General features: G+C 37.8%; 1 protein-coding gene across 34 annotated transcripts in view; it reads right to left on the bottom strand.

Annotated features, from left to right (window-relative positions):
* The window catches only part of Ptprd (protein tyrosine phosphatase receptor type D), a 2,217,081-nt gene that overhangs the window by 81,957 nt on the left and 2,109,403 nt on the right, over positions 1–25,721 (bottom strand). For 24 of the 34 annotated variants that reach the window (XM_057783903.1, XM_057783909.1, XM_057783913.1 and 21 more), the window contains 2 exons: positions 20,035–20,076; positions 19,433–19,530 (listed from right to left, as the gene is read on the bottom strand). In XM_057783903.1, the coding sequence (XP_057639886.1) occupies positions 19,433–19,530; positions 20,035–20,076 (140 nt within the window). The remainder of the gene's footprint in view (positions 1–19,432; positions 19,531–20,034; positions 20,077–25,721) is intronic. The other 10 variants (XM_057783917.1, XM_057783918.1, XM_057783932.1 and 7 more) reach the window with 1 other exon arrangement.

Raw genomic sequence — 25,721 nt, 5'->3', positions numbered from 1 at the left:
TAAAGCATATCCCTAATGAAATATTATGTTTGAAATTGCATTGGTTATATTTCATTTTAACATTTTTGAAAAACTGGAATCAATAGAGAATACTGTGATCGGGTTTGAGTTTTATCTAATGTTGTAACTCCATGTTTCCTACATAGTGGATTTTATTTTATTTATTTATTTTTTTAATTTTTTTTTTTTTTTTTTTTTTGGTTTTTTGAGACAGGGTTTCTCTGTGGCTTTGGAGCCTGTCCTGGAACTAGCTCTGTAGACCAGGCTGGTCTTGAACTCACAGAGATCCGCCTGCCTCTGCCTCCCAAGTGCTGGGATTAAAGGCGTGCGCCACCATCGCCCGGCAATAGTGGATTTTAAAATACACATTCTAGAATGGCTACATAAAGATTACCAGGCAGGATGAAGAACACAATGAGATACAGATCAATCAGTTTCCCTCTTATGTTGTAATGGTAATTAGCAGGTATCGGGAAAGAACAGTGGGTGTAAACCAAGTTAAAATAAACTGAAAACTATTGCCACATTTGCCTACAATTGCATTTCTAAGAACTATTTATTTTCTTCCTTTTATTGAAAACATATTCCTTTTTTCTTCCATGATATATTCTGATTAGGTTTTCCCCTCCCTCTACTCCTAGTTCCTCTGAACCTCCCCTCCCCTACAGATCCACTCATTTCTGTCTCTCAGTAGAAAACAACCAGGTTTCTGAGGGAGAATAATATAATAAGTATAATAAGAGATAAGATACAATATGATAAAAAACGAACACATTAGAATTGAACCAAACCAGCAACCAGAAGGAAAGGAGGCCAAGAGCAGACACAAGAAACAGAGATGCATTTGTTCCCACACTGTGGAATCCAATAACAACAATAAATTGGAAGCATAATATATATATAAAGAGAATTTAAAAATATAAATAGAACAATAAGATAAAAAAATAAAAAATAAAAGAGGAGGAGAAAGAAGAGGAAGAGTCCTGACATTATATTTTAAGACAGGAACCTCCAGAGATGCTGTTGAATCCTTTTCTGCTGGCCGTCTATTGCTGGGTATACAACCTACCATTAAGAGGAGTTTGTTTTTTCAGTGAAGCTCTCTTGGATAAAACTCAATTTCCATTTGCAAGTGGTTGTCAGTTGGAAATTGTTCAGAGCACATTTGAAACCTACTCTGAGCTAGCCTCTGCAACTGGACAGCCAAACTTTGCCCTTATTTTCCTCACTATTAGACTAATGAAAGTAGCTATTAGCTAGTTTCTACTTAGTCCAAACCTTCTGTATTGAAATATGTGTCATTTTAATTTAATGTAATTTTGCAAAGCTCAGAATGTTGGGAGCTGTGGAGAGAATCTACAGGCTCTGATCAGATAGAATGAATATGCCAGACCAGAGTCATCACAAAGGCTGAGGTTAACTTAAATTATATATCCTGTTTACATTTGTATTCCTGGTACAATTATTAATGGGATCATCCATCTTTCATTCTCAAATACATCAATTCAAGTACCAAATTACACGATCACTGCAGGTTAGAGTCATCCCTGACTTTCTCATACTTAAGTTTGATAGGATCACAGCATCACACTCAAACCTGTGTTTGTGTGCCTCCATGTGTAATGAGACAGATAGCCTGCTTAGATAAATACAGAATCTACTAACAAACCCCAGTAACATGAACAAGCAGGCAGCAGAAGAGGAAAAAAGACTTTTATTCCTCCAGTACCCATCTCAACTTACTTAACACTGAGTATAACAATGGTGTATTTAATTCAGAACCAGAGAAAGTGGCTGGCTTTGCTCAGTGCTTCACTCTCACTCAATGTACCTCTGAGACCTCACCACAGAAAAGAATGCAAAAAGAACAGACAGCATACATTTTAGCAAACTTCTTGTCTGATTTTCATAAAGTCAAAATTTTAGCCTGCTGCCATTACTACTTTTCCTTCCTTATTTGTATATATGTGCAGCATATTTTTATGTGTGTGATGGGCATATATGGAGTAGGTGTAGAGGCATAAGAACAACTCTCCTTCTAATATGTGGGTCTTGGAAATTGTCTCTTAAAATCTGCATGCATCAACATGTCTAAACAAATGCTAAGGGATTGAAAAGAAACCTGGAAATCATAGACAGTCAGATGGATAGTCAGAAGGAAGATGACCACGGGCATCTGGATAGCTATTGGGATCATGTAACTGTGTAAGGTAATGTTCCCAGAATCCAGTTCTTATGTTTATAAAAAGAGTCAAGTTCTAGAGAAATATGACCTCACCCGTGTTGTTTCTTGGTCTGAAGATCTGGCTTAGAGTTAATTCCTTTCACTATTTGACGAATTTTTTTTTCCTACTGTGTATCTTCTTCAAAGATACACTGAGCCAGGCACACACACACAGTTTCCAAAGGCTGTACTGTGGATATTCTAGGACCCACTACATTCTACCTGTTGAATTGTGAAATTTTAAGGTGAAAAATAAGTCTTTACCCAGGACAACTGAATAGTAGATCCACTGAAGAATAATTTCTAGTTTTGAAAAGAAATTTTGTATAACCTTAATTTAACAGACTGGTAAATCAGTATGACAAGCATATAGCCAATGATACTGCCATTTTTATACCGACACAGACATATACTTTCACTAGAGGTTCAAATGATAAAAAAACTGTATTTTGGTTAAAATGTATACATATACTTTACTAGATACATATCAATGACAACAATTGTCCTCCTATTTTAATCATTTTCCTTATGGTATAACTGAATTCTTTAGTTTCAAAATTGGAAGCATCCCAGAGCTCTTCAAAATGAGAAGAAAAGTGAGTTTTAGCACACTTTACAAAAACCAGACATTTGATTTCCTTAGTCTCATTGGAGACAGAGCCAATAGATTTTAGAATTCAATACTTGGGATGGTCTTTTGTACAATCCATAGCAGGTTTGTCACTTTGGACATTGTGGTCTAGGAAGAAAACATACTGTGTGAAGTTACCATGAAGAAGGAGCTCCGAAAAGTCAGCAGAGGACTAGCTCAGCCCCTCCAAACTCACAAAAGTTTAAATTCTTAGTTTGAGGGTGAGGACAAATGAGTCAATCTACTTTCATCATTATACGTGAATCTATTAATTAATAAAATGAAGAAAAAGATATTGCTTCCCATTGCTGATATTGAGATATAGGCTTGGAACCCTAATGCCACTTTCCTTGAGTCACATTGGGAGTTCTGGCTTTGAAGTCTGAAGTCTTAATGACGACCCTTTAACATTTACATAAATTATGAATTTGCTATCATAAATCTTAATTTCTTATTTCAAAACTGTGGACAGTAAGGAAAATAGATTAACTCCAGATGTCTCTGCCAGTTTTGGTCTAATGATATCCTTATACCACGGTCATTTCATTTCCAAAAATTCTGTGGTAATGAAAGACAAAACTACAGCTTTCCACATGCTGAAATTTTTAGTATTTTTTTTCTTTAAATCAAACGAAAAAAGAAAAGCCCACAAGATCTTTACCCTGTATAATTAGGAATGAAAAGATACATTTCTACCCACACAACAGAGCATCCCTCATGTTTTCTGCTTCTCATACACACCGGAAATTCTGAGCAAAGGACAGAAGCTGATGTACAGGCCCTCCTTGGAACTGAAGAGGAATAATGGAGCACAGGAGAGACAACTGAGAACGGAGAGACCAATAACTCACGAGTAACAGTCTGCAGGAACAGCTTTAATGACCAGTTTAATGGTTTAATGGATAGCACTTTAAAAGGATTTCTGGTACAAGCCTGCTGAAAGCTGGCCTTCAATAAATCTGTCATTAACAAAGAACTGGGTTGCTCCTCATAACCATAGTTTAATGAATCAGAATACAAAGAAATTATGGCAGTTATCATCTTGTATTCTAGTCCTATATAGGGTTTCTGTACACTATTGTGGGAGTTACGTTCACACACTCCAAATGTAAGTTGCCAGTGAAACAGGTTTCCACCAGAGATTGCAGTGCACATTAAACAAACAAAACCCCACAACAGGTGCATTTATGTGTGCAAAGACGACATAGGAGCAGCACCTGAAATCTAAACACAGATAAAAGAATGTGGTCACAGAAGCGGTCTTCTCTGAAAAGGCTTGGCAAATTCTTCACAGGGATGCATTTTCAATCATCCTTGTGTGATAGCATCACACTACTTATACTCAGTTAAGGTCCTTCAAAGTCAGAGATTGCCATGCTGTGTCCTTCATGGTGCATCCCACTCACTATTAAGTGTGATATCACAATCAGGCATGATGAGTAATCCTGATTTCAATACTTGATTGTTCTTCACTCTCCATGTGAGGAGCTCTCAGTTCTGACTCCACACTGGAATACTCCTTACCTAGATAGAATTTTCTAAGCATTTCTGTTTCTATAAATCTTTGTTTTATTAAAGGGTTTGCACCAATCCCACATTCCCAGTCCACTTTTGAGTTGAGCTGATTCTCAAGCATTTGCTCATGTATCTAACATCCAACATTAAAGTACTTCGTGGTGGCAATGAACTAAATACAGTCTAATGACTGTTTTCTAAAACTTGCTTAAATTCTAACTTATCCTTTGTGTGTGTGGCCTTATTGAAAGCCAGCTTTCACACTAGAGTCCACACTGGTCTGGAATATTCCATGTAATCCTGACTGACTTCAAAATGATGAGCATCCTGTGCTTGGTACCAGAGTACTGGCAGGAGCCACGACAAAGCTTTTCATTTGACTGGTCCATATTCCTTCATGATAAGGTCCTTCATAGAAATACAGCCCACAATATATCTCTGCCTTCTGCGAAATTGCTACCACAGTGTGGCTAAAAATAAAATACCCATAAACCTTTGCGATTTTCATCCATTAGGTCATAAAATGTAGTTAAATAATGTGAGCCTGGTGGAAAGAGTGGGAGAGGCTTCAGAATATCTCCCCATCCATTATGACAGCCATCAGCTTTTCAGCATCAATTATTAATACTACTGAAAGTGATTCATTGGCTAAACATGCCTCAAATTTGACAAACTAAACAAGGCCGTGAGTATGCCAAAAGATTAAAAATACTTCTTTTCAGATCCGGCATTGGACATATCTGAAAAAATCATAAACTTCCTAGGAAATTTATCTATGTCTGTTTAATCATTTTTAATGTCATTGTAAAATGGATTCCTTTCACAAAATAAAAATCACTATTAGTATATCAATAATTAAAAGCAAATGAGAACTCTATTATGGAAAATAATCTGACTTTATTTCAAACATATATTGCTTTTATGGGGACATTTTAGAGAGGAGATAGTCTGCTTTTATCGGGCTGATTATAGCTAACTCTAAGTGAAAGATGCATGTTGAATATAGAACAGGAGAGCAAACAAATATAAGGGGGCTAACCATTCTTAAAAAAATAGCAATATGATCACAGAAATGAACATAAATGGTATACTCTGAAAGACAAATCCTCCTATTCCAAGACAGATATTAAAAACAAGCGGAGCACCTTAATCAGTGATTTAGAGAGTGAGCAGAACATAAGAAGATCTATATGATACCGTGGCAGTGCCCACATTTCTCCCTGTAGCCCTGCATTTTAGCCAGCTGGGGGAATTTGGTTGAAATTGTGGCCTCCAATGCCGTACTTCTCAACCACTCCCACAGCCTACAGAAACATTAAGCAGTTCAGCCAGGGAAATGTAATAAAGAACAAATGTTGTTCCCTAATCTCATTTTACATACACTAAAGTAACAGAGCACGAGGGGGGAAATGAATTTCTCTGAGACAGCTCCAAAAGCAGAGGAGCCTGAAGTACTTATTTTTCTGTGCATGGAATGAGCAAATAGAGACTTTGAAGAACAGTTCTGAGACCTTTGCTCCTGCTTTAACAGCACTAAACCTCTGAGCTTCCTGAATGCCGGAAAAAAGAAAAAAAAACAAACAAACAAACAAAAAACCTATCATCCTTTACCAGGGAACATAGGAAATATAATAAACAGAATCTACGTTTAATTACAGAAAAGTAAAACTCACAGCTACATGGTGTTTGAAACCTAAAAAAACTGTAGAAGAACTAAAGTTTCTTCTGAAAAAAAAAATCAATAAGAGAAAAAACAAAACAAAAAACCCTGAACAGACCATTAGATGCTGAATTCAAAGCCTTGTGTACGAGGCTTGTGTACATTATTCGCCTTCTATTCTATAGTCTAGCACAATGCCAGCAAATATGAAGAAGGCAGTTAATCTTGCTGGAGAAGAGCAGCTGGGTGCTAAACTCGCAAAGCACAGAGGTCGCTAGCAAGGCTGGGAATAGTGTTCTTACGGTTATTTACAAAAATACCCAATAATTTTCAAATTGATCTTCCTTGTTTTGTGTGATACATGAAAAGAATGAGCAGCTTCATTTCACAGTCTTGCTCTATTTCTAACAAAAATTCTAGTCCTTGCTCTGTGGCATTGTAAGCTAGAGGCTGTGGCAATAATTATAGATTAAACACAAAAAGGCTATAACTCTTTCAAGAACAAATGATACCAAGGACAGATAAAGTCATAGGGAAACAAAGTGTTCTTTTCATCCAAATATTTTAATGACAAAACTGGAGGAAAATTATTGAAGGTACTGGTGAGAGCTAACAGGAGAGAGCAAGAGCCCACCTTCCTGGACCGAGATAGAAGTGGGAGGACCTTGGTCTTCCTGCAGGGCAGGGAATTTGGACTTCAGTATCGAGAGGGAGGGGGAATGGAGTGGGGGGAGGAGAAAGGAAGTGGGGATAGGGGGAGGGGAAGGGGGAGGGGGCAATATGTGGGAGGAGGGGGAGGGAAATGGGAAACGGGGAGGAGGTGGAAATTTTAATTAAAAAAGAATAAAATAAAATAAAACAAAAACAAAACAAAACAAAAAAAAGAGATGGACTTCTCTATCCAGTAGCTTGGAGAACCATTAATTCAAGGGCAGCTTGGGGTATGCAGCGACACCTTGTCTCTAAAAAAAACAGGAGCATATAACAAACATCACATAAATTCTTTATTTTGCTTACAACTTTACTGATTTGTGTTTCTTTCTACTAATAAAAATCACCTACTTTGGTGATGCTATAGAAAAGCATCAGCAGTTAAGAGCACTTGTTGCTCCTTTAGAAAATCCAGGTTCAGTTTCCAGAACCCACAGCGTGGTTCATAAACAACCTAGGGTATCCAATGTACTCTTCTGACCTCTGTGGAGACTTGAATGCATGTGGTGCACATAATCATTAAAAATATACATATATATTTAATAAATACTTTAAAAATTAAAAGCACTTGTTATGTAAGCTTTTTGTTTTTTTGATGAAAGGTAATTTCCCATTCAGTTTCCAACCTCAATTCTCATAAAGAAGACCAGTTAGAATGACCTTAAGATCTACTATACTATATTGTACTTTCCCCAGAAATACTTTCCTTCTTTTATCAAGGGAGTACTCTTAGAAAACATCATCTGTCACATAATACATGAAAGTTTCCGAATTACCTCAGCAACATCACTAGAAGCAGCTGAAATGTCACCCCTCCAGCAAAGTGACAGAAGCAGACTAGATTAAAAGACACTAGGCTCCTCAACCACAACTCAACAGTAGAACGTATGTGCCCCTGAATTACAGCCTCTAGGTAGCCGGGTTTATTTATTTATTTATTTTGAAGATAACAGAACTTCTGAGCTGTGACAGGATCAATATGGCAAGAACAGAAAAGAAAGACACAAGGAAATCAATGCCTCCTTGCACAGTAACATCCCCCATTACCAACAATTAGGGTGAAATTTTTATTCTCCTGATGACAAGGACATCAATTAATTACTTGGAGAGGGGGTTAAATTCCCACCTTCCCAGAGACAGCACCCTAGCTTCTCTGAATTCAAAGGGAGGCAGCATGTCACCGCTCATTAACTAGACTAATTACACTTCCTCAGTCACTGCGGCATTTCTGCTCTCTGCGTAGAGACAGTGTTGAACAGACAGAGCCTTCGAGGGAGGGGCACTCCACAATGGGAAACCAAAAGGGCAAACTGATCTCTGTAACATCCACTTATATCTTATGTTGTAATAATTATGCAAACTAAATACAGGGTGAGGGAAGGCAGGCTTAAAGGCATCCCAGCCAAATCGCCTGTGACTGGGCCTTTGTCCTTCCTTCAGCTCTGTATGTACTACTTGACACGCTTTCATGGAAATAAAAGCTGGAATTACAGCAAACATAACTACTACCACAGAACCTTAGGAAAAAATGTGCGAAAAAAAAGTTAGTATGCTCTACCATAAAAATTGGTCAGAATTTGTATCAATGGAGTTAAAAGTCTATTTTTTTCCAATTACTGGGAGTTCCTTAAAGTTAAGTTACTGAAATAAAAAGGGGGATTTTGAACAGACAAATGTTTTTAAAATCTTAAGAGGAAGAGTTATATAATATTATTTTAGTGGCATTATGTGACTATTTGTTAGAATGAACAAGATACTCTTTAATTTTAGATCTTATATAAATGATGCTGGGTTATGATTTGTCATTTGTGGAAAGGAGTCTGTTGATAGGTAAATATTTTTATCTTTAGGATTCACAGGCCAGTTGATTCAATCTAGCACTGAAATGTTAGGATGAGAAACACTTCAGTGCTACCCACCCCATCTGAGAGTCAAGACTGTTTCTGTATCTTCTAGTCCCTTAGGCAATCTTCTCTATTCCTCTGCTTTCCTAGTGGTCAGAATCTAGTGACATTCACAATTATTACATGTGACTACAGAAAAGTTGTTGACTTTGGGTGGAGTGTGGTGGGTTTTGCTGGTTTTGTTTCTTAATTTAATTTTGGGGGGAAGTGGTTCTGATGCAGGGTTTATGTAGTATTGGCTACCCTCGAACTTTGTTGACGTAGCAGTAAAGGCCCACTAAGAAAAAAATCCTCCTGTTCAAAAGAATTTAATCTCTGGCCATGGGATCACCTTAGGAAAGTGGGCTTAAACTATAGTAAAGAAATGGGCAGAGTGAAAATTTCTTTAATGAATGAGCAGAAGCAATGGTTTGTTATGGTTACAATGTGATCCAGACACCAGACCAGGTGGTTTATGGTTTACATTCTAGCTTGACCTAGTAATAGTGATGTGACTATGGGCAAGTTACCTCACTTCCCTTTGCTCAGAGCCCTCTTGTCTAACATGCTATACTAATAGAACCTTCCAGAATGACTAGAAGGAGTTATTATTTATCAGGTATTTTCAAGATGGCTAGGCACATGAGTACTATCTACCTTGGGGAGCGTGTAGAGAGGCTAGATGTTATTATTATATCAATCTTATACAGTTTAAAATGAAAAGGATATTATGAAAATTACTCAATTGACAAGAACAGAAAGAAAGAAGAAACAAGGAGAAGAAGAATGAATTAAGTGTCAAGAGTAAGCTTAAGCCTCTGGACAGAACCTCCTCTGATGAATGTCTGATTTAACACTGAGCAAGTGAGAAATAATTAAGTTTTGATTATGTTGTATGTATAAATACTTTAACTGCTGTTCTTGTGATGATTATAAAATAAAACAAAGCCAAATCTATAAATCTGGTAAAGTCTCAGAGCTCAGATCCTTGTCTTTAATTTTCTATATACTCCCCAAACATGATCCTATGTTCACCCACAGTTTAGTGTTAGCCAGACATAACAAAACAATGATATTAAACCTTCCCACTGCCACTTAAATACACAGGTAAGCAATGGTATCCTGGTGATTTTGATAACAGACTCTCAGCAGCTTCACTCTAGCTTCTCAATGCAGCAATACTAAAATTCTCCCACGAAGCTGGGGTCTGAGGAAATAGAAATACAGATGCATTGATTGGGTCCTTCAGGTCATTTTTTCAGCTTGTTTCATGCTTATGAGTGGGGAGTGGTTTTCACGACTTGAAAATACTTTTGGGATACTCAGTGCTGACGGACTCTCCTGGTATGGTGACCTCTAAGGACTGTGCCATCTATGGCACCTGGCAGCAACATGACTATGCTATGGCACTTGTAGCCACATCACAGCTCAGAGTCCCCAGGGAAGTCATTCCTTGTTCCACCTCCATACCTTTGTATGCATATCTCTCCTAACCTGGAGTCTTACAACTGCAATAATCTTTCTCTCTTGGGGAAGCCTCTCTCCATGCCTGCCTTACTCCCACTCTCCTTTTCAGTTATAGATATTCATGATTTCTTAGGAGACTAGGGATTTATCCCAGATAACTTCTTGACCTTTGTTGTTCAGCATTAAATGTTTGTCAAATAACAGACGCTACTCAAACAGTCTTCTTATTCCAAATAAAACAAAGAAACATTTGAGATCTAAGATTATTCCCTAGGGGCATAGACAACAGCAAAGACACTAGGATAGCCTTTGACAAATCAGTAAACATGAATTACTTGCTCGATTGTTGTGGATATTTTAATATAGATAGCTCTCTCCTATCTTTGAAGGTAGACATTAAATATGCAAAGAACTCTAAGGACACCTTAGTTACTCTCCATCCTCTTTACCCCTTCCCTTTGCCTAATTGATTGAAAAAATAAAAGGAAATATGATAAAGTGCAAAATAACTTGTGCGGGGAAAATCAGAGTAGCTGACATGTTGGCCAAGTGTGCTGAACCCCCAGGATCAAGGAACACTTCTGCCCTGAGAAGAGAGCAGGAGAGGCCAGGTGCCACCACAGTTTGTCTTAATTACATCCTAATGAGGACAAGCAATAATCTCATTTTAAATAAGAGGAAGCCAAGGCAAAGCAAAGTCATCTGTTCTGGATTTAAACAACACAACTCGTAACTGGATGACTGAAAAGATGCCTAGATTTGGACTCCAAAACCTCTTCCTACAGCTGGTTGTTCTCTTGCAGCTCCCAATACTAATTTACACTCTGGCTATAAAATATCAACTTCATTTCAAAACCACAATAAAACTTCAAAATGGTACCTTTTCCAATCCTTTCCCTAGCTGTCTCTCTTAAGTGAAAGCTTCCTTGGGAACTACAGACATGTTAGATTGTTTCCCAAGAGCCATGGGCTCCACATGAAAGCAAGTAGGAAGCCACTCCAGGACATGTCCAGCAGTGGCCAAAAGACCGTCAGCAAAGGGGAAGTTAGATTAGATCAAGGTCTGCAAACCAGACAACTATACATATGTGATGTGAAGGTTCCCTGGGGTGAGTAGGGCTCACAGAAGTAAACACAAAACTGCATGGGTTTGAAGACACCAAGTTTGATGCTGCTAAGAAAATAAGAAAAAAAGGAATTTTAAAAAGTGAATTTAGGAATAAAAACTGGAAAAGTCTGAAGCTTGGTAAATTGGCTGCCTTCTGAGTTCTTAATATCTGCATGAGTTCAGCAGGAATGAAAGACTCAGCACAGATCAACACTCTGATTTTGGCCAGTGCTTCTAAGATGAGCCGCTGTGTCTTTGTGTCCTGCTACATTTGTTTACAAGATATAGAATGACAGCCAGCTGGGAAGGGATTCTCTGTTCTGTTACATCTTGGTTGGTGAGGTTGTTTCTGAACTATGGACCAAAGAGAGCATCTTCTCAGATTGTCAACTGCCAGGTCCATCTTTCTTGTCCATCTTCCTTGACTACATAGGGAGTTTAATCAATAGGCACTTTTGAGTTAAATCTAAAGGGTCTGCATTAAAATGTATTCACTTCTGTGTGATCTAAAGATAATAACAGTCTATTTTCCGAAAGAAAAGGGTCTGAAAATAAGGCTGTGCTGCTGATAGACCAGGTGGAGATGTCGATTGGGAAACCAGCTCTTTTTACACAAGACAGTCTTTGTTCTATGGGCTCCTGTTGTTGGTTATAGAAATTTTGATCACAAGAAAGAAGTGTGTGTGTGTGTGTGTGAGTGTGTGTGTGTGTGTGTGTGAACTGAATGTTTATTTCAAAATTCATCCAGGCATACACTTTGGCTAATCATTTGCTGTATACCCAATGGCAAACTTGTCACCATGTGGCCAAAAACATGCTGAGACGCCTTGATACTTGACTAGGAAATTCTGAACACAGCATGGCTCTGAAATGTAGGAAAGCAAACAGTAACAGCTAATGGTGCTGGCTTAAGCTACGAAGATTTCTTTATTCTTCCCTATTATATCATGTTTTACTGGATTCAGCAAAGCCTTAGGGATTTGGCCATGAATAGAAAGAGGCCAGAGTTTCACTGCATTTAAGACACAGTTTTTTTTCAATATTGTTACATTTCTGGTTGACTGGCATCTTACAGCTTGTGACAAGATTATAATTACGGAATTAATGCTTCTTTCTCAGTGGTCTATAAATTATGTGGCATCTTAACATTGAAACTATTTACATGTAATGGAACATGCAACATTTCCCAAGATGAGTGAGCATTCCTATCAGAAACTCCAATGGGCATCACTATGTACAAAGTTTATTTTCATGCTCCGAAGCCAAGGTCCAAATTGTGGTCATCTGACACCAAGGCCTGTGCAGTTTCCCACTCTTCCATATTATTTCTACTGTTGGCTCAATAAATATAATGCCCTAAGTGACAGGGAGAGGGATCAAGACCCAACTTGAGGGGTAGATGTATTATATTCTATGAAAGTAGGAAAGAATCCTGCCTCACAATTCTTCAGCTTCAGGAGAATCTCACATTGACTAGTAAGTTTAGATGTTCATCTTCCTCAACTTGAATTATCAATACCAGTGAGTAAAACATTTGCACTCTTTTTTTTTGTTGTTCATGAAATTATTCATTTTTCATTCCACTATATAAGTGACCACAATTTGTTCAAAAAAGTAACAAAAACAGACTCTTAGCAAATGTTTCAATTTTCTATGTTGCAAAAGAAGTTAAAAAACAATTTTTGTTATCAACTGCTTTATTTCCTCAGGGAAATAGAAGCATTAATCCCTAGAGAAATCCAACAGATTCAAAAGTAGAACACATGCACACAAATCCACACACTCACACACAGACATGCAATGGTTTATAGAGGATAGTTTTGTGTCTGTGAATGTACTGTTGCATGGTCAAATATATCAAGATCTTTGTTATAGGAAAAATGAAAATATTTTCTTTTGTGGTCACTGCTTTGATGACAGACAATGTTTGTCTCTTCTCTGGAGGAATATAGTATTTACCACTGGGGATAGACAAAGTATGTCTAGATGAAATAAATATACCATCAACATGTCTCAGGAAAACCACCAACTATTCTGATGTGTAACTATACAAGGCAAAGTGGTAACTACAGCATCTGCAGAGGGTTTCAGCAGAAATATTTTTATTTAGTAGGTTATGGTTCTTAGGTTCTGTAATCAGGACATACAGAAGAGGATTTACTTCTCGAGGGGAGATAATTCAAAGGGAGTGAATAAGAACACAGCATCAATTCTCACTTCTATCACACAGTAGGATGTGATATCAGGCAATTTTTGTTTCTTAAGCTCATATTCTGATGTCTTCATACATTTAAAAATTTTATCTAAACAATGCTTAATGTCTCCACATATATCAGAAATATCTTTATGTATTTTATTATTCATCAAGGAAACATTAATCTTATTATTTTACCTCCTACACTACATTATTCAGAATTTATTCCATAATGGTTTAACATATATGTTGCTATAAAATCAGACCTTTTTTTTTATATCTGGAAAGTTTTGTAGAAGAGCCTCATTATTTTTGGCACAAAGGGGATGGAAGATCACTGACATGAGAACTGGGAGAAATCTTTGGCAAACGTAGATGATAAATGGCTGGGTGGCATAAGTGTTATCATAGATATCCATCTCTTTGGATAGTAACAAAACTTGGGTTTGGGCTTTATGACAAGAAAAAAAGCCAAAGTTGAACTCTAGTGAGGACTTCTGAGAATCACTAACCTGTCAGTTACTAATTCCAATAAAAGGATTGCGGAGAGTTGTTTTAATATAGAATATTGCACGTACTGGCTTGGTGGGAGCCTAGGCAGTTTGGATGCTCACCTTAATAGACCTGGATGGAGGTGGGGGGTCCTTGGATTTCCCACAGGACAGGGAACCCTGATTGCCCTTCGGGCTGGGGAGGGAGGGGGACTTCACTGGGGGAGGGGGAGGGAAATGGGAGGCGGTGGCCGGGAGGAGGCAGAAATCTTTAATAAATAAATAAATTAAAAAAAGAATATTAAGGTAATGCTACAAATAGAAAAAGGTATCACTAACATCTTAAAGAAGATTTTTGAGAACTGTGTTTGGGTGACCACCAGAAGAGGATGGGGGAATGTTTAGGGAGAATTTAAATTCCATCAGAAACTGGTTAGTTAGCCCGTAATAGTTCATGCTCTCGTGAGACCAAAGGAAGCATCTGGGAAGACTGCTTTGAAAGAGTGTTTGCTGAACATGTCAGGGTTGTTACACTTATGATCTCACAGCATGCACAGAACCTGAACAAAACAAGCCAGCCCAAATCCCAGGGTGTGTGGAGTTTGGCGGCCAATGAAGAAATGCCCACAGCTGGAGTACCCATGGCTGCTGGGGGAGAGAGTCAGTTTTCTTCTGAGATATGGATCCTGGTAGGTTGCTCTTGCTCCAGGGCATGGCTCTAAAACCGTACCCATATTGAAAGCACTAATTGGACTCAGTGGGTTAAGAAAAAATATATATGAAAATTGAGAAGAGACATAGTGCATCAATTCTGGTAAGAGTCATGAAGGAGGGATTATGGAGTGGATTTGAGAAAAACACAGTGAATAAATGTATGAAATTCTCAAATAATGTAAAAACGTTTTTAAAGAAATTGTAAGCAAGCTGTCAGGAATTTGAAGGGATTTTGTTGGTCACTGTGTTTTAAGGCATGTTAATCTCTCAATTCAGACCAGCGTTTTAAAAACTAGACTACTTAAATTAGGATTTGCGAGTTGGAGAAACTGAAAAACTGTTGAGAACCAAATTGGAAGTCAGGCTTTATTTTTATCTTCCTAAAGCACTTCAATCATGATCCCTTGAATATCTGCATGCCGGGGGCCCTGACTCATTGGACAGAGCAAATTTGTCTATATCAACAGCTTACCCAATCTATTTCACCGGGAAAAAGAGAGAAAGTTACTCCTCCAGAGTGAAGAGAGAAAGTTACTTCTACCAGTCTTGCTTAGGAGGGCACCTTGCCTTGGCAATTCATAGATGGCAGGAAACTGTACAGTTTTGAGTTCGAACTTATCTATTCCTAAACCAGCATTGCTATCTATGATCCCCCTAATTGTTGGTCTTTACCACAGTTTCTCTATATTTGTGTGCATTATACACATGACAGATTAACGTTATTAAGGAATTTGTAAATATGCTCTGAGTTATGATCAAAACCTGAGAAGGTTTTTAATCAAAAAAACTATTATACTGTAAAAAAATTTCATTGGCATACCTGTTTAATGAGAGAATGACTTTCTTCAGAATGGGCACAATAAGACCTTAATACACAATCTTAACCTTTTAATATATACTTAATGCTTTTAAAGTAATGGACATAATTACCAGCTTTCACTGGTTCCCTTTATAGGAAGCTTTCAGTTTTAAAACTGCCATTTCCATACTTACAGGCAAGAGTTTCCTAATTCTCCTAACATACAGTTTCTAGATGAGGAACTTATTATGGTATGCCACTGTGCAAATCTACAACAGGGCAAAGTGTCCAAACGAAGATGCAAATCTGTTTGCAGTAAATCTCATGCCTTTCTTACCATCAAAACACTTAAGTCTCACCATTGCCAGAGCAATGACAAATTTTGGCCTTCCACACTGGTCTAATTTCATGTCACCTAATTCTCTAAGATGAACAATACCATCACAAGTCTACTCAATGCCCTTTCTCTACATACAGCTTTTTGGAATGGTATCACAGTGCATCTAGTGTAAGATGTATTTGTGCATATATATTTATGTATATGCATTGCTAATAATGACTCTGATGGTAGACATCATTGAATTGAATCTAAATGTACTTGCCACCACAAGAAGCAGTGAAGAGGGGGAAAATCATCTTCTATCTTGCATAATCCTCAACAAAGGATGTCGTCTTTCAAAATGAGGGCTTCCTAGAACTTTCACCGATGTTCTCCTAGTGCTATTTTTAAAATAGAGAACCATAGCTGCTACAGAGGTTTACCAACTGAGTCACTTTATTTAAGGAGGAATCCTCGAAAGAATTATTTTAATTTTTGAGGACAGAGACTCATTATATACAGCCCAAGGTAGGCTTAAATATATTATGATTATATACATCCCACATGCTATGATTATTGATATGTTATACCATGCCAGCTTCTAGATATCTGAACTTAAAATAAACTTCACTTCCACATAATCCAAATAATGCCATTCTGCGTTGCAAAACCTGCACTTGTTTTTAGTTCTATAAGTTTGTAAGTCTAATCAATTGACTTTGAGAGCAGACTTTATTTAGTACATGATAGATGGTATATTGAGATTGCTCATATTTCAGTTACTTTTTATTCTTATATAAGAACATGAAAGCTTAAAGCATTGACAACCTATAGCATTTAACATGACTTAACGTTGTATTTAGACATTTCCAGGCTATACTTTCATCTGTCATTGACTTCATTGATGGGACTTGATGTGTAATTTGACTTGTGTCCTCAGGACCACTGTAAACAACTTTCATGCTTTTAACCTTTGTTTCAAATTACGGTGACAAATTTTTGTTTTAATCAGTTTAAGGATAAACATTAATCCACAGTGATTGAGTAGAAATAGTGAGGCGCTTGAAAGTAACAAGTTTTCCCTTTTATTTTTTCTTGCTGAAAATCAGTTAAAAACATATTTAAATTTACATACTAGCTAATAAGAAAATAATTTCCCAAAGTGTGGCTCTGATATTATTATACAAAGGCTTTATTCTTATTACCACACATGAGTACACAACTTAAATATCTCCTTAATGGCTGTTAAGAAACAGTCCAGTCAATTCCCGCCCAGGGAGCTTTAATCCCAGATCATCTTACTGATGAGTAGTGAAGAGTCTGTGTGCACTATCATGTCAATGGCTGAGGTGACTCGGGAAGCTGTTAATGTTAGTAATGCCAGCTCGCAGTTCATGGCTACTTATATGAAGTGCTTCTGATCTAAATGATCATTAGGTTAGCTTTGCATGCAACATTTCTTGAGACTTTCTATATTTAAGCGAGGCCAGCTATTTTATTCAATGGATACAAGTCCATTTGCTGAACAGGTTTGGATTTTCCTGGAAGTAAGTCGTGTTGTCTTATCGATCAACTGAAAGGTTATATTTTTAATGTTTGTGGTTTATTACATCATTACAAATAAAAAATTGAAGCAGAATCATGAAGAAAATATACAGACAAACAATAAATACTTAACAGCTTAACAATAAAGAACAGTGAAGATTCTCGTTGGTGAAAACTGACCCTCAAATTAAGAGTTTCTTTTGCCATAGGATTTATTCTACATATATTTTTCCTTCTCATTGCTATAACTCAATTTTTATCCTCAAACTGCAAATGAGGTATTGGACGTATATTAAAGGTTTAACAAGACAGGGCTATACTTTAGCAAAAAAACAGTGAAGAGGTGAGAAACAGGACTTTGAGAAAATAAGACAATATTTGGTGCAGTATTAATTTCCCAGAATGCTTTAAGAAAAAAGGAAACTATGACTGAGCCCACTGGAAAGAAAAAAGTCCAGCTCTGTGTTCTATCAAATAGTACAAAAATGTTAGAATATGCAAACTGGCGAAGGCTACAGAATAGCAGTAGACACCAATTCGGATAATTTGCTTATCCAGCATAAAATTAGGAAGCCCAGTTCTATGGTCCACTCAGGAAGTGGATAGGATGATGCTAAGTTTGAGGATACGTTGAGAAACTTAATGAGATCCTGTCTCAAAATAAAAAGGAAATATCGACTCTGTAGCTCATTGTGAGAGCAGTCTTTAATTTGCATCTAATAGTTGGTGGATTCAATCAGCAACTCTGGGCAGTGGGTGCGGGTGACTAAAAAGAAAGGAAGAAACAGAAATAAGTAAAAGTGAGAAAGACAGAGAGGTGGAGAAAGAGAGTTGAAGAATTTAGGAAAGCTATGTAGGTAGATTGCCTTGGGCCTTCTGCTTCACATTCTCAGATATGGCACATCTGAGATTCGTCATCTCTCTGGCCCCTCAAGGGTAGATCTAGAGATTCCTCACTGCATGTGATAGGACAGACTTTTAGACATGGTAGAGAAAGACCATCTTAGACAACTGCCTTTGAACTTGATGCAGCAAAAACAAAGAAAGGTATGAGGAAGAGCCATCTTTAAGACTTCCAGTAAGCCAGTCCCTGAAATCTCTCCTGTTGTTTGTAACAATTAGAAGATTTTTGTGATATATTTAAATCTTGTGCTGCAACACATAAAAAGCAAGAACAATGATGCTCCTTTAGTAGTTACACATGAACAGGTTTCTCCATGGACCCTTGTTGCTATGGAACACTAAAAATGGCCAGGTTTATAACATGTTGCTCAAAAATGTCACACTCACAGCACACACACACAAACACACACACACACACGTCACCAAAAATTCACATAGAATCTTTAAGGACTCTGGGATTTTACGATACTAGTTAGTTTGGAAACAGGCACATTTCTGATAATCTTGGCACTAGCATTCTTTTCCACAGTGGAAGATGATTCAAGCACAGAATTTTCAGGCCATAGGAAACATTTTATTTAGAATTCTCATACTTAAAAGGCCAGCAAGATGGCTCAGCAGGAAAGCAACCTAGATTCCCAGAATCCCACGCAGAATGGAGAACTGACTCCTGGAACTTGTCTTCAGATTTCCACATATGCACACTCACATGTAACACATGCACATGGAATAAATAAGCCAAATAAAAAGGGCTACTTATTCCTGATGATATGATATATTATGACTTTTTCAGTGAAGAGTCTTTGTTTGTTTGTTTTCCAAGACAGAATTTCTCTGTGTGTATCCCTGGCTGTCCTGGAACTCACTCTGTAGACCAAGCTGGCCTCAAACTCACAGAGCTCTGCCTGCCTCTGCCTCCTTAGTGCAGTGATTAAAGGTGTGCACCGCCATTCCTCAGCAAAAATTCCTACCACGAATAAATTAATTTTCACCAATTTGGAACACTTAGAAGTTTACCGAGTCAGAATATTTTATGGACCTAATATCCAAAACAAGAAAAGAAAGGACAAATATCACTCAATTTACACTGAAAGAATAGACAACAATACCTATAAAATGCAGCTACTATAATGATTTAATTGCTTATTTATAGAAATTGTAGATGATTTGGAGTTGTATTTCAATAAAAAAGTACTGATGTTAACTTTCTAGACAAAGAAAAAGGCAGGCATTCATTGGCAGTTCTGCCACATAAAGAAGTGTATTACCTCATATTCCTGGGAAAACTTCAGGTTGTCGTTTGCTTTCAACCTCTCAATATGATCTGCAAGTTCCAAGATAGGGATTGGAGGATGGCTAGCCATACCTATTAGAAATGAAGAGGAAACATATTTGAATAAAAACCACATGATGTTAACACTTCCAAAACACAGTGAATGCTGTAGTTAGAAATGGCCTGAGAACATGTGAGTAGTAAAGATGTTTTATGTGAAGAAGCAGGCAGATAGTCTGGTTACTCAAAGCAGGACATGCTCTAATGGGAGGATTTTGGCACCAAGTAAGAAATTCACCAAGCATATTCCCCAAACTAGCATTCCTAGTGTGGAAGAAAGGGTTAACTGTGCTATGAATCAATGAGGTTAGCTAGCAGGAAAAACTGAAAGTCGGGCCTGATGTCAACTGCTGCTTTGAGTAATTACTGTTATGCCATCTCAGACTCCTTCTCCTGCACTGTGTGAAATGGAAATTGTGTGGAATTAAATGGTGTAAAGTCAACCAAGGAACAGACAGTGAAGAAGGCCTGAAGGGGGAGGAGGAGCAGCCTGATAGGAAACAGAAAGTGACTTATGTATAATCAAAGAAAACTAACTTGAAAAATGAAGGTTACCAGGGTAACCGGAATCATCTGAACCTGCAAAGGAAATGATGGTGTAAATAAAAATTAAAAAAAAATTGAATGGATATGTTTTAAAAAATGAAATGGCTAGCGTGATACACCTTTATAAAGGACTAATACAATGCAAGCTTGTGCAGGGTTTACCACACATAGATGAGGATCACTTTAGTATTTCACAAACATGTCAGGTGACAACATTCACATGCAAATATGGACACAGAAGAGGACATGCACAACAGCTCATGACAATGGCTACTGACAACACATGGACACCAAACCAAATTGAACTTCAAAAATGTTTCCACTAGTAGCAGATTGTAGAGGCTGGGGTTGCAGCCGTCTAGCCATTTACATATGACCACGCAAGAGCACAGAGGTATTATGCCCCCACAGGTCTCACTCTTCAACTCCCAGCAAACCTACAAGCTACTTCAGGTGTAAACATCTTTGTCCCTCATGTGAAATGAATTCGGGAAAATAAGCATATGATAGATGAAAAAACAAGGAAAGAAAAGAAAAGAAAGCAGAGGGGCCAAATACATCTTAGTTCAGTCGGCCAGCTGAAGCCACATTAATTTCACAGTGTTTGTTAAAAATAATCTGCTGTTAATTTTGATGATTCTTGTGTTTTTCTGATGCTTTTCCCTCTCTGTTCACATGATTTGATCTTGTCTCATTGGGATGAATTTTGCAAGTGCACCATGAGAGAGAATTGCTGACTCGGATATTAAGAGACGCAAATTCCAGCTGGATTGAGACAGTGAACTAACATGCCCCCAGGGAAGCATCTGAAGTAGAAAATTAGAAGCGGGGAGCTCCAACTGGAAGCTCTGGTGATGCTCTGCTGTCACTGTAACTCTGCAGGGTAACAGGCTGGAAGGATGACCATTAGCCCAATGTGACAGGACTTCGTAGGAGTGCTTTAGAAATAGTGTCATTAGAGAAAGTCACCCCCTAAGTTCCTGGATCTGAAATGCCAAATTATCGATGGTTATGGTAAATTAAGTTAAAAAAACAAAACAACTTTGCTCCTTCAAGAAAATGATTCTGTGCTTAGCACAGTGCTGTGATCTATGGTGGCTTTGTGTTCATGGCTGTGAACGTCTACTCAGAGGAACCAAAATCTTGGTAGAGAGCCAACAGAAATGAGTTGATTAGATGTAGATTTTCTTTGTTGATGATATAATTATATATTCAGACCAAAATTTTGGAGGCCTTTCTGAAAATTTTCCCATGGATGGTAGAATCAAACTAATTTACATTCTGTGGTGCGACAAGGGGGTGACAACTATCGTGTAATTAAGAGTGAGCTCATCCAGATGAGGCACTCCCCGGAGAAAAGAATGGAAATGCAGAAGCACAGAGATGTTAGACTGATCTGGACATGGGAATGGGCTGATGTGGACATCATTGCAGTGCTTTAACAGAGAAGGTAATAGAGACAAAGATGTTTAGACCTTTTCGAGCGAATCGTGGGAGAGAGCTATTATCATATATGGACTGAGTGGTGGTTTGGCTAGAGAGGGAGGACACAGAGCCAATCAGGGAGGCGTAGGGGACTGAATTACTGCTCAAAGCTGCAAAAGTAAAGCCAGTTGGAGATGGGAAAAGTATTAGTATAACAGCAGAAGACCATAGGAAACAATACAAGATGTGATCACATATTTACTTCTGACATGTGGTCATAAAGTACTAATTTGGAAGCTAATTACAGAGAAATCCAAATAAATCTGAGCTACTTCTTTGTGAACAGCATTAAAGAACTGTTACTTAGGACTGGACAGTTTGCATAATCTGTACCCAATTTCTAGGACAAGTATAAATGGCAGAATAGCCATTTCATACCCAAGGGGTGAACCTAAGAGAATTGCATGGAGTAAGAAGGAAACGTAGGCCCATGATACAAAATACAAAGTTACTTCTATTTTGACACCTACTTAACAGGGACCTGTAATTGAGCATCTCAGTGTCTTTATCTGTAAGACCAAAGTAGGAAAGTAAGTTAGTTCTGGAGTGGCTCCCTTCTTCACGACACTATTCCAGTACACTGATAGAGGCTCTGAACAGACAAGAGTCTTTTAGGAGTGGTTCCTATAAAAGGGTTTTTTTTAACTTATTGCTTTGAGATGTGGAGAGAATTGTTTGTAAACTTGAAAACTATTATTTACTTGTGTTGTCTGCTATTTATGTTTAGGTAAATTTTCTTTAGCTAGCCAAAACAGTGTATACTCTATATGATGATGTTGCCTTGCTTATGTGTAAAGCTGAATACCAACATCAGTCTGCTGTTGCATAAAACATGAGATAAAATTACTCTAACTCAAAGCTCCTTATTTTGTGTCAGAAAATAGTCATCAAGGGTGTGGTGGTTTGAACAAGAATGCCCCCATAGACTCATATTTGAATGATTATGGAAATGGCATTAGATGTGTGGCCTTATTGGAGTGTGTGTGGTCTTGTTTGGAGGAAGTGCGTCACTGAAGGTGGACTTTGGGATTTCAAATGCCCAAGCCAGGCTTAGCATTTCTCTCTTCCTATTGCCTGATGATTCTGATGTAGAACTCTCAACTACTTCCCTAGAACCATGCCTGCCTGTGGGCCAATATGCTTCCTGCTATGATGATAACAGAGTAACGCTTTGAACAGAAAGACAATGCCAATTAAATGTTTCTCTTTATAAGACTTTGCTGTGGGCACGGTGTCTCTTCACAGCAATAGAAATTCTAACTAAGACAAAGGGTTTATTTCAAAAATATTTCCAAGCAATTTGTTCACTGTCCAGTGCTGAAAATTCATTTTAAATAATTCATATTACTATATTCTGGATGAAAAATTAAACACTAAGAATACTAAGAAGATTAAATTGATATTATTGTAGTAGCTGCTCAGCTTTTGTCTGGTAGCCTGGCCATTATTTACATCCAGAAAATATGCACATGTGTGTGTGTGTGTATGTGTGTGTGCGTGCGTGTTCATTCAGAACAATATTTTCACATTAATTCTTGGGTATTTCAAAATTCCTTTTTGCAGGATGCATATCAGACCAATTAATTCAGGACCTCTGTGTGTGGGAACCAGACACTAATGATTTAAGTTCTTAGCAGCAGTTTTCATCCTATGGGAATTCATGATGAAGACAGCAGGAGCTTTGTGAATTCATTTGTTATATTTTATGCTCAAAAATCACATCACAATTTATGAGAACAAAAAAAACTTTTTTTGCTTGTGATATCCTTGTATTCTTGTGACACCCCACTAGCAGACATTATTCCTTTATAGACATTACTAGTATGGCTATCAACTGCTAAGGAAGTGCCAGGACCCGGAACTCATTGATCCAAGGCAACAAATACACAACAGAAACACATTTTAAAGGCTTACATTGACTGACCCTGAGCAGAGTGTTCATACTTAGCCACGCATCTGTCAGATATGATGCTACACTGAGTCCTGATGGTGTCTTCATCAGGTTGGAGAAAAAAAAAAAAAGGTGACTACTTTCAACATGGTACATATTTGTGATAATAGTTACAGTGGCTTCTTTACACGAAACAAAATTTTAAAACTATGCTTGTTTGTTTTTTTAGCTGAGATACATCTTGGAGATAATGGAGTCCAGTGCTTTTATTTTATACAACAGGACTCAAGATTCCAGGAGTTGTATTTGTTCATCTAAGTAGTGAATAGCAAAAACACTACTAAGCTGTTTGATATCATTAGCCTGATTCCTGTCTGAATAGGAACTGACTTTCTAGGAAAAAGACAGAATCAAAGGGCTGAGGGAGTCAGGATGATACAACCAGTAACCAGAGATCACTAACAGTAGTACCATAGACCCTTTTACAAAGGAAGCATCACTGTTTTTCCCTTGTGAGGAACAGATTTCTAGGACTGCTTTTGTTCACCAATTTTTGCTTTTCAGGAAAGAAAAGCATACCTTTACTATCTGAACAGCAACACCAAACATGAGGGCCAGCTCCATGCCAGTCACAGTTCTGAATGTGGAGATGTGGGTGGTGACTGAGAATGGAAGCTACTCTGCTGTGGCGCTTCCTGTGCCAAGGGGAAAAGTGGGACAGACGGGGGAGGGCGTTGTCCACACAGCTAAAAATCCTCATCATCTCTCAAGCAGCAACTGCAGAATTGCCAGTGCTGAATTGACGTGAATGACAAAGGTAAGATGCAGAGGAAATGAGGCCCTTGTGCTCACAGACCAACACTATGAGAAGCAGGAATGTTAAGCACTCAGGCTTATCTTGTCAACAGAAGTGATGCATATACCTGTTTTCTACCAGGGAGCTGGAAGTGGATGTTGTAAATAACCTGGTGATCTTTTTCTATTTGTAGGGCCAAGCATCACCCAAATTCCCCAGAATGGTTACCCCAGATTCTCCCTCTCCAGACCTTCGTTTTTAACTTTGTTTCTCAGTCAATAGAATGCATCCCTAGGGGAGCTGCTCCAAGTACTTTACAGCTGGCTGAGCCCATCCCCAGGGTAGAGGTCAAATGTACTTTGCAAGAGTTCCCATGTAGTCATGCTTTAAGCTTCCTTGTGCACAAGGATTAAGAAAACTGTTACTAGGAAACTTTTTTTTTTTAATTGAACTGTATTCAAATGTCTAAAAGAAACTGGCCCTGTGTGAGAATCAGGAAGGTTTAACCAGTCCAGATAACTAAGAAATGCTGAACTGAATTTCCTTTTTGTCTCTCACAGCTCATTTCCCTGCTGGCAGTAGAGCATTGAAATGGAAGGATTCTAACAGGGTTAGATGGCTTGGACTCAGGTGGTGACGTGCACACCAAGATAGACAGCAACGTAATGATCGTAAACCACCCTGATCTAAAGATGGTATGTTCATACATGTTAGAACTCTTAAAATTCAGCCTGGCTCTGGAGGTGGGGGAGGCAAAGGGTGCTCAGACTTACACCTGCAATGTATACACTGCCGGTCCCTTTCTGTCAACACGTTCAGATTCCCTGAAACTATGAACTAACACTATAAACTCAAAATATTAAAAACTGCAGTGCAACTTTGGAAAACATTTCTAAAAAGATATAAAGGTAAATTTGCTTTTAAAATAGTTTTACAGTGTCCTTTAATCAAATAACTATATTATCCATAGAGAAATGTTTATTAAAAAGAGGCTCAGCAATTCAAATACTAAAACAGCAATGCTAATACTTCCAAAATTCAAAATATAATGAGCCTTGATTTGTTGTATAAGTGAAAAACTCCACATCTAACCTCATGTGGTAGGTGGCAGCAGGAATACAGGTATACCAAAATATCATATTAAACTACTTTACAGCTATATATGGCATTTATGAAACAGAAATAACATTTTGGGGTTCATCCCCAAGATATTTCAGATCATAAGCACAACTTTGTTTTTTTAAAAAAAATAGCTGGGTGTTGTGGCTCAATGGCTCTAGCATGCAGGAAAATCTGGCTTCAATACCCAGTTTAAAAAAACACACATACATACATAAAAAATTTGTTGTTTCTAAGAAAAAATATTACATATCAAATAAAACAAAAGTTCAAGTGTAAAATACTTTGTTCCCTAGCATATTATATAATGAATACTCAACTCACGCTTGCTTTATTTATTTTCCATACATGTTTAATCCGCACAGTAAATGTTTCCTGAAACTTTAT

Source organism: Chionomys nivalis, chromosome 11, assembly GCF_950005125.1.
Source record: "Chionomys nivalis chromosome 11, mChiNiv1.1, whole genome shotgun sequence".
Classification (NCBI taxonomy): domain Eukaryota; kingdom Metazoa; phylum Chordata; class Mammalia; order Rodentia; family Cricetidae; genus Chionomys; species Chionomys nivalis.
The sequence above is the reverse complement of the archived record's forward strand: the minus strand, read 5'-3'. Positions and strand labels throughout refer to the sequence as shown.